This window comes from Oncorhynchus keta, unplaced genomic scaffold (genome assembly GCF_023373465.1).
Source record: "Oncorhynchus keta strain PuntledgeMale-10-30-2019 unplaced genomic scaffold, Oket_V2 Un_contig_5479_pilon_pilon, whole genome shotgun sequence".
Classification (NCBI taxonomy): domain Eukaryota; kingdom Metazoa; phylum Chordata; class Actinopteri; order Salmoniformes; family Salmonidae; genus Oncorhynchus; species Oncorhynchus keta.
The window spans coordinates 44,127-54,487 of record NW_026288314.1 but is presented as its reverse complement, the minus strand read 5'-3'; the positions used below and the strand labels follow the sequence as shown (position 1 = coordinate 54,487).

Genomic DNA, 10,361 nt, shown 5'->3' with positions numbered 1-10,361 from the left:
CTTCGTGCCTCCATAATGACAAGGTGGCTGCCAATGTAGTACAATGTTCATTTTTCTGTTTGGGACATGTACACTTTCAGCACACATTGGGATGTGACTTCACAGATGTGATGTGAGCTTCACCAGTGCTCCAAAGAGTACAGAGGTTTACACGGAACCCAAACCGTCTGAGCGCGTACGCCATCGTGCATCAATGTATGTTGTCCCCCTACACCAAACGCGATCACGACACGCAGGTTAAAATATCAAAACCAACACTGAACCAATTACATTCATTTGGGGACAGGTCGAAAAGCATTAAACCTTTATGGCAATTTAACTAGCTAACTTCCACTTGGTAGCTATTTAGCTGACTTGCTGTTACTAGCTAATTTGTCCTGGGATATAAACATTGAGTTGTTATTTTACCTGAAATGCACAAGGTCCTCTACTCTGACAATTAATCCACGCATAAAACAGTCAACCGACTCTTTTCTAGTCATTTCTCCTCCTTCTAGTCTTTTTCTTCTCTTGACTTTACATTGCGATTGGCAACTTTCATAAATTAGGTGCGTTACCGCCACCGACCTCGTTCGTCTTTCAGTCACTCACGTGGTATAACCAATGATGAGATGGCACGTGGGTACCTGCTTCTATAAACCAACGAGGAGATGGGAGAGGCAGACTTGCAGTGCGATCTGCATCAGAAATAGAAAGGAGTTCTATTTTAGCCCTTGGCATCGCAGACGCTACGTTGACACGCGCGAGCAGTGTGGGTGCAATAATTGAATAACATAGATTTCTAAATGTATTTTGCACACCCGACAGAGCGGTGTTGTCAGGGTATTAAACAGAGCCTAAACGGTTTAGTGCCCTCTCAAAATGTATATACACAGCCAGCCAAGTGGTTGAAGGTGTGAATGATCTTTGCAAGCCCACAGAACACTTTGGTTAAGCCCGCTTTGGCATGGGGTTCTCCTGAGCTTATTCAGCCCATAGATGATGAGGTGAGGGGTCCAGTCAAACCAGGCCATGGGCATCTAAGAAGAGAAGGGAGGTGCTGACAGCTGGAATTTGTGACAGCAGGCAGCAGGGACACAGTCCACCAAAGGATTGGAAGTTGGAACCACCCTTCTCTGGTTAAAATTCTAAGTCTATCTAAAGTGTGCCAGTTTCCCTATTGGTTTGTGTGGGCAAAAGGATTGTTGAGTCACAGTTCATAAGTGAGATGGCTCTATAGTAGGGCACTCTACAACAAAGTCTGGTGATTGATGTCTCTGTCTGGTTGTCACCAGGTGCTTGGCTACTACAACCGGCGTGGAATCAACCCAGAGGCATTCCTGAATGAGATCAAGTATATCGCTAGTGACCCCGATGACAAGCACTTCTTCAAGGTGACTGATGAGTCTGCCTTGAAGGACATTGTGGACGCGCTTGGGGATAGGATCTTCAGTTTGGAAGGTATTCCATATAACACTGTAAAACAGCCATCTGTAAACCACAAACTAGACCCAACTCATTTCCTTTTCCTGTTCTCAAAGAAAAGAATTCCCCCTGCTGAACTCACCTGGTCTTCCTCTACAGGGACCAGTAAGAACGGGACAGCCTTTGGCCTCCAGATGTCTCAGGCTGGCTTCTCTTCACACTTCGTGGAGGTGAGTCTCACCACTGCTGCCAGTATATGCCCCCCCCCCACACACACACACCTCTCTCCTACTCCTGACAGGTTTCCACCCCCCCCATCCCATCCCTCACTCTCCAGGTTCCTGGGGGGCCTGCTGTGAGGCTGAGGTCATCCTGATTAAGGAACCCCTCACTGACGACAGTCATTGTTCCACTTTGACCTTCCAGAGGTGCGAATAAGAAACTCTGAAGTCCCCAGGGGGTCATAGCGTAGCAGAGAAGGCTGAAAGAACATCTCACCAGAGAGTTTTTATTTTATATTTTACCTTTATGTAACTAGGCAAGTAAGAACAAATTCTTATTTTCAATAACGGCCTAGGAACAGTGGGTTAACTACCTTGTTCGGGAGCAGAAAGACAGATTTTGACCTTGTCAGCTCGGGGATTCTTGCAACCTTTCAGTTACGAGTCCAACGCTGTAACCACTAGGCTACCTGCCGCCCCTTAAAAGATGTTGGGGTGTCTTTCCTGGAAGTTTTGGTTGCATTCAGACCTGACAGGGGCGGTGTGTTGGCTTTGGGCTTGACACAGCTGGAGAGGTATCCGCAAGTGTCTGTCCAACTCCTGCTTTCTACTGTAGCTTCATCACCATCCTCCCTCATGTACCAGTCTTCCTGTTTTCTATCAGCTTCATCACCATCCTCCCTCATGTACCAGTCTTCCTGTTTTCTACTGTAGCTTCATCACCATCCTCCCTCATGTACCAGCCTTCCTGTTTTCTACTGTAGCCTCATCACCATCCTCCCTCATGTACCAGGCTTCCTGTTTTCTACTGTAGCTTCATCACCATCCTCCCTCATGTACCAGTCTTCCTGTTTTCTACTGTAGCTTCATCACCATCCTCCCTCATGTACCAGTCTTCCTGTTTTCTACTGTAGCCTCATCACCATCCTCCTCATGTACCAGTCTTCCTGTTTTCTACTGTAGCTTCATCACCATCCTCCTCATGTACCAGTCTTCCTGTTTTCTACTGTAGCCTCATCACCATCCTCCCTCATGTACCAGTCTTCCTGCTTTCTACTGTAGCTTCATCACCATCCTCCCCTCATGTACCAGTCTTCCTGTTTTCTACTGTAGCCTCATCACCATCCTCCCTCATGTACCAGTCTTCCTGTTTTCTACTGTAGCTACATCACCATCCTCCCCATGTACCAGTCTTCCTGTTTTCTACTGTAGCTTCATCACCATCCTCCTCATGTACCAGTCTTCCTGTTTTCTACTGTAGCTTCATCACCATCCTCCCCTATGTACCAGTCTTCCTGTTTTCTACTGTAGCTTCATCACCATCCTCCCTCATGTACCAGTCTTCCTGTTTTCTACTGTAGCTTCATCACCATCCTCCCTATGTACCAGTCTTCCTGTTTTCTACTGTAGCTTCATCACCATCCTCCCTCATGTACCAGTCTTCCTGTTTTCTACTGTATCACCATCCTCCCTCATGTACCAGTCTTCCTGTTTTCTACTGTAGCTTCATCACCATCCTCCCCTATGTACCAGTCTTCCTGTTTTCTACTGTAGCTTCATCACCATCCTCCCTCATGTACCAGTCTTCCTGTTTTCTACTGTAGCCTCATCACCATCCTCCCTCATGTACCAGTCTTCCTGTTTTCTACTGTAGCTTCATCACCATCCTCCCTCATGTACCAGTCTTCCTGTTTTCTACTGTAGCTTCATCACCATCCTCCCTCATGTACCAGTCTTCCTGTTTTCTACTGTAGCTTCATCACCATCCTCCCTCATGTACCAGTCTTCCTGTTTTCTACTGTAGCTTCATCACCATCCTCCCTCATGTACCAGTCTTCCTGTTTTCTACTGTAGCTTCATCACCATCCTCCCCTATGTACCAGTCTTCCTGTTTTCTACTGTAGCTTCATCACCATCCTCCCTCATGTACCAGTCTTCCTGTTTTCTACTGTAGCTTCATCACCATCCTCCCTATGTACCAGTCTTCCTGTTTTCTACTGTAGCTTCATCACCATCCTCCCCTCATGTACCACTCTTCCTGTTTTCTACTGTAGCTTCATCACCATCCTCCCCTCATGTACCAGTCTTCCTGTTTTCTACTGTAGCTTCATCACCATCCTCCCCTATGTACCTGTCTTCCTGTTTTCTACTGTAGCTTCATCACCATCCTCCCTCATGTACCAGTCTTCCTGTTTTCTACTGTAGCTTCATCACCATCCTCCCTCATGTACCAGTCTTCCTGTTTTCTACTGTAGCTTCATCACCATCCTCCCTCATGTACCAGTCTTCCTGTTTTCTACTGTAGCTTCATCACCATCCTCCCTCATGTACCAGTCTTCCTGTTTTCTACTGTAGCTTCATCACCATTCTCCCCTATGCACAAGTCTTCCTGTTTTCTACTGTAGCCTCATCACCATCCTCCCCTATGTACCAGTCTTCCTGTTTTTCCTACTGTAGCTTCATCACCATCCTCCATCATGTACCAGTCTTCCTGTTTTCTACTGTAGCTTTATCACCATCCTCCCTCCAGTCTTCCTGTTTTCTACTGTAGCCTCATCACCATCCTCCCTATGTCCAGTCTTCCTGTTTTCTACTGTAGCTTCATCACCATCCTCCCTCATGTACCAGTCTTCATTTGTTTTCTACTTAACTTCCATCACCATCCTCCCCAGGTACCAGTCTTCCTGTTGATGGCTACTGTAGCTTTGATTTTCCAGTTTTCTACTGTAGCTGAATCACCATCCTCCCTCATGTACCAGTCTTCCTGTTTTCTCTGTAAAACCATCCTCCCTCATGTGACCAGTCTTCCTGTTTTCTACTGGGAGCTTCATCATTCCATCCTCCCTAGTACCAGTCTTCCTGTTTTCAGGTAGCCAGTTCAACCAACCTCCTCCTCACCCAGTCCTCCTGAGAGTAGCTTCATAATCCTCCCCTATGTAAAGTCTTCCTGTTTTCTAAGGTAGAAAATCCTCCCAAAAGACCAGTCTTCCTGTTTTCTACTGTAGCCATCACCATCCTCCCTCATGTAAGTCCTACATTTTCTACTGGAGCTTCATCACCATCCTCCAGTTAGCCAGTCTTCCTGTTTTTTATGGCATCACCATCCTCCAACTCAGAGTCTTCCTGTGAAAAGGGATCACCATCCTCCCTATGTAGCTTTGTTTCACACACCATCCTCCCTATGTACCAATGTCTTCCTGTTTTCTACTGTAGCTTCATCACCATCCTCCCTCAGGTAGTCTTCCTGTTTATATTCAGATCTCACCATCCTCCTGATGTAAGTCTTCTAGTTTTCTATTTGGCTTCATCACCATCCTCCTCATGTACCAGTCACCAAAACAGATTCTACTGTAGAGTTATCACCACACAGCTGTCAAAAGGTTCCCTGGGTCACTGTAGCTTCAGTCACCATCCTCCCTATTTTCCTGTCCCAGGAAGTTCAGAAGTAGTCCAAGAGTGTACCAGTCTTCCTGTTTTCTAAGCATCACCATTCCTCATGTTCAGTCTTCCTGTTTTCTAACTGGTAGCTTCAACCATCCTCCCCTGGAAAATGTTCCTGTCTGTCGTTAACTGGTAGCTAACCATCCTGGAAATGTTCCAGTCTTCCTGTTTTCTAACTGGTAGCTAACCATCCTCCCTCATGTTCCAGTCTGTCATATGCTAACTGGTAGTTCATCACCATCCTCCCCTATGTACCAGTCTTCCCATTTTCCATATCACCAGAAGGCATGTACTTCAGTCTTGACATGTTTTCAGGGATTAACAAATCACCACCTCCAGCCCATATACCAGTCTTCCTCCCATGCTTGTGGTTACTGGTTGGTTATGGTAACAGTGTTTTTTTCCTTTTTGATGACATCAGACCCAAAATAGCCCTGTTTTCTACTAAACATATTCCTCCCTCATGAAGAACCTGTAACGTTTCTCATCAAATCCTCCCTTTCCAGTATTACTTTTGTGTGGCTTCATCACAGGTGATGGAACACCTGTTTTCTGTGGTGCATACAGGTGATGGAACACGTGTCTTCCTGTGGTGCATACTGGTGATGGAACACGTGTCCTGTGTATGCCAGTCTTCCTGTTTTCTGTGTGCCTCATGTCCTCCTCATGTAAAGTCTTCCTGTTTGTGTGTGGTGCATACAGGTGATGTAACACGTCCTGTTTGTGGCTTCATCACAGGTGATGGAACAGTCCTTCCTGTTTTCTACTGTAGGCGATCAACACGTCCTCCTGTGGTGTACCAGGTGATGTTTCACTGTAGTTCATCACCATGATGGAACTCTGTACCAGTGTGGTGCACTGCTAATGGAACACCATCCTGTGTGGTGCACAGTCTTGGAACACTGTGTTTGGTGCTACAGGTGATGGAACACGTGTGTCCTCCTCATGTACAGGTCTTCCTGTTTTCACTGGAGCTCATCACCCATGTGGTATATAGCCTCAGATGGAACACGTTTCCTGTGTGTGCCTGATACAGGTGATGTATCTTCCTGTGGGACTACTGTAGCTTCATCACCTCCCATGGAACAGTCTTCCTGTTTTCTGTGGTGCATCACCATGGAACACGTGCTTGTGTGGTGCATACAAACATGAACACCCACAGGTGATGGAACACGGTGTGTGTGTGGCATCACAGGTGATGGAACCGTGTTTGTGTGGTGCAAAGGTGACGTAACACAGGGTTTGGTTTCATACAGGTGATGGATCACCATGTGGTCCTGATGGAACCAGTCTTCCTGTTTTCACAGTGATGGAACACGTCCCTGTGTGAGAGAGAACGTTTGTCCAACACTTTATTCATTTAGAGGACCCATGTTTTACTTATTATCCTCTCAAATGTCTCCAATGGCTTTAAATCAATTTGGGAGGAGAACCTTCCTCCCCTAAAATATCTGTCTGTCGCTCCTGTGCAGACTTAGTTTTGACTGTTTATTGTTTATTAAGCTTCTCAAACGATCCTCCCTCTGTATCCTTGCTAAGTCTGGGACTGGAGGAGGCTGGGGACCATCCTGGAGGGAGGCTGGGGACTGAGGAGGCTGGGACTGGAGGAGGCTGGGGACTGGAGGGAGTCTGGGGACTGGAGGGAGGTGATCCTCAGTAGTCTGGGGACTGGAGGGAGGGCCATCCTCTGGAGGGAGGCTTCCTGTTTTCTGGAGGGAGGCCATGGGGACTGGAGGGAGGGGTGGGGTTTTCTACTGTAGCTTCAGTCCTCCCTCATGTACCAGTCTTCTGTTTTCTACTGTAGCTTCAATCCTCCCTCATGTACCAGTCTTCCTGTTTTCTACTGTAGCTTCATCACCATCCTCCCCTATGTACCAGTCTTCCTGTTTTCTACTGTAGCTTCATCACCATCCTCCCTCATGTAGAGTCTTCCTGTTTTTCTACTGGAACTTCATTTGATCCTCCCTATGAAAGTCTTCCTGTTTTCTACTGTAGCTTCATCACCATCCTCCCCTATGTACCAGTCTTCCTGTTTTCTATTGTAGCTTCATCACCATCCTCCCTCATGAACCAATCTTCCTGTTTTCACTGTAGCGCATCACCATCCTCCCTCAGGTACCAATGTTCCTGTTTTCTACTGTAGCTTCATCACCATCCTCCCTCATGTACCAGTCTTCCTGTTTTCTACTGTAGCTTCATCACTATCCTCCCTCACGTACCAGTCTTCCTGTTTTCTACTGTAGCTGAATCACCATCCTCCCTATGTACCAGTCTTCCTGTTTTCTACTGTGGCTTCATCACCATCCTCCCTCATGTACAGTCTTCCTGTTTTCACTGGAGCTTCATCACCATCCTCCCTAGGTGAGGGAGGATCACCATCTATCCAGTCTTCCTGTTTTCTACTGTAGCTTCATCACCATCCTCCCTATGTCTTCCTGTTTACCAGTCTTCCTGTTTTCTGAGCTTCATCACATCCTCCCCATGTACCAGTCTTCCTGTTTTCCTCAGCTTCATCACCATCCTCCCTCATGTACCAGTCTTCATTTGTTGTCTTTCTTTTTACTCTCTCCATCTGCATCCCAGATTCTGGTTTGCTGATGCAATAGCTTTGATTTTCCAGTTCAACGCCACAGTTGAAGGACAACCTGACAGGGAACAATAAATATATCCTTTTTCTTAAAACAATAAATAGTGAAACTGCAGCTGGTTGACTGGGATGGCTGGAATTCCATACTCCAGGGCTGGAGGATAGCACTTTCTCAGAGAACGAACCCGAGTGTTGAGAGAAGAGGATAACTTATTGGAAAGACTGGGAGCCTTAATAAAGGAGAAAATTACTGTCCCAAAAGACCAGATGGTTTTGTTGAATGTGGAGTGTGCCAGAGATTCTGCTGAGAGTCCTACATACTCAGACCAGTTCAGTCCAGTTAGCCAGAGATCTGTTTGTTTATGGCTTCCTCCAACTCAGAGTAATAATGTTGAAAAGGGATTCCCAGATATAAGGCATTGTTTCACACCCAGTTGTGTGTGCAAATGGCCTTGGACGATGAGAATGGACATGTTTCAGGTAGTCTTTATTGCATATATTCAGATCTCAACAAGCCTGAATAAGGGTGTATAGTGGGGACTATTTGGGGTTACATCACCATGGAAACAGTGTGCACCACCACCAAAACAGATACCCACAGAGTCTAGCACCACACAGCTGTCAAAAGCTGACGTGGGTCAGTCTGTGTCAGTCGCTCAGCGACCTAGACGTTTCCATGTCCCAGGAAGTGGTCGAGAAGTAGTCCAAGAGTGTTCTGTCTGTCGTATGCTAACTGGTAGCTAACCTTTGGAAAATGTTCAGTCTGTCGTATGCTAACTGGTAGCTAACCTTTGGAAAATGTTCTGTCTGTCGTATGCTAACTGGTAGCTAACCTTTGGAAAATGTTCCGTCAGTCGTATGCTAACTGGTAGCTAACCTTTGGAAAATGTTCCATCTGTCATATGCTAACTGGTAGTTAACCTTTGGAAAATGTTCCGTCTGCATATTATGCGTGGCATAGGAGGGACTAGATTAGCCTCGGGGAACTCTGTCATTATAAAAATGGTTTTCAGCGTAGGTTAACAAATGTCCACCGCCAGCCCATATGCCATCTTCTTCTCCCATGCTTGTGGTTACTGGTTGGTTACTGGTGACAGTGTTTTGTCCTTTTGATGACACAGACCCAAAATAGCCCCTACTAAACATATTATAATGAAGAACCTGTAACGTTTCTCACAACATTCTTTCCTATTACTTTGTGTGGTGCATACAGGTGATGGAACACGTGTTTGTGGTGGGAACACGTGCATACAGGTGATGGAACACGTGTGTGTGTGTGGTGCATACAGGTGATGGAACACGTGTTTGTGTGTGGTGCATACAGGTGATGGAACACGTGTGTGTGTGTGTGCATGGTGATGGAACACGTGGTGCATACAGGTGATGGAACACGTGTGTGTGTGTGGGGTGCATACAGGTGATGGAACACGTGTGTGTGTGGTGCATACAGGTGATGGAACACGTATACAGGTGATGGAACACGTGTGTGTGTGGTGCATACAGGTGATGGAACACGTGTTGTGTGTGGTGCATACAGGTGATGGAACATACGGTGATTGTGTGGTGCATACAGGTGATGGAACACGTGTTTGTGTGGTGCATACAGGTGATGGAACACGTGTTTGGGTGGTGCATACAGGTGATGGAACACGTGTTTGTGTGGTGCATACAGATGGAACGTGTTTGTCCACGTTGTTTGTGTGAGAGAGAACGTTTGTCCAACACTTTATTCATTTAGAGGACCCATGCAAGCTTTACTTATTATCCTCTCAAATGTCTCCAATGGCTTTTAAATCAATTTGGGAGGAGAACGAAGGAAAATATCATGAATGTGGGCAGACTTATGTTTTGACTGATTTATTGTTTATTAAGCTGTTCTTGGCAGAACGAGTGAACGGTCATCAAACTATTTTCTGCAAATATATCCTTGCTGGAGTCTGGGGACTGGAGGGAGGCTGGGGACTGGAGGGAGGCTGGGGACTGGAGGGAGGCTGGGGACTGGAGGGAGGCTGGGGACTGGAGGGAGTCTGGGGACTGGAGGGAGGCTGGGGACTGGAGGGAGTCTGGGGACTGGAGGGAGGCTGGGGACTGGAGGGAGGCTGGGGACTGGAGGGAGGCTGGGGACTGGAGGGAGGCTGGGGACTGGAGGGAGTCTGGGGACTGGAGGGAGGCTGGGGACTGGAGGGAATCTGGGGACTGGAGGGAGGCTGGGGACTCGGGGGAGGCTGGGGAATGGAGGGAGGCTGGGGATTATAGCCTGGGAGGAAGAGGAAGGATGAGGAAGGATGATTTGATTTAGAAAGAAAGGATTTATTTATCATCATCACCATCATCATCATCCTGTGTACTCATCACCTTCTCCATTTTACCATCATTGCCTGCTGAACCAATGGCAATACAATCACTAGCGCAAACACACACACACACACACAATGTTACAATATGTTTTAATGTTCACACTAAGTGCCTGTCTCCTGTCTGTCCCTAAAGGATGGGATCCTGGTGGGGGCACCGGGGGCCTACGACTGGAATGGAGCCGTCCTGAAGGAGACCCGACAGGGGAAGGTGGTTCCACCCAAGTCCTCCTACTCACAGGAATTCCCAGAGGAGCTGAAGAACCACGGGGCCTACCTAGGTGAGGGAGGAATTGACCATCTAAAGGATTGGTCACAGAGGGGTTTGGTTTGGGTAGAGGGACAGGCCTCGCT

At 47.0% G+C, this 10,361-nt stretch overlaps 1 protein-coding gene across 1 annotated transcript in view; it reads left to right on the top strand.

Annotated features, from left to right (window-relative positions):
* Nucleotides 1-1,274: 1,274 nt before the first annotated feature.
* Nucleotides 1,275-10,361, top strand: part of LOC127925352 (integrin alpha-11-like) — a gene marked incomplete at its 5' end in the record, with an annotated part of 53,131 nt that continues 44,044 nt past the window's right edge. Inside the window, 3 exons of the mRNA XM_052510251.1 lie at nucleotides 1,275-1,440; nucleotides 1,564-1,634; nucleotides 10,144-10,288. Coding sequence (XP_052366211.1) covers nucleotides 1,275-1,440; nucleotides 1,564-1,634; nucleotides 10,144-10,288 — 382 coding nt within the window. The remainder of the gene's footprint in view (nucleotides 1,441-1,563; nucleotides 1,635-10,143; nucleotides 10,289-10,361) is intronic.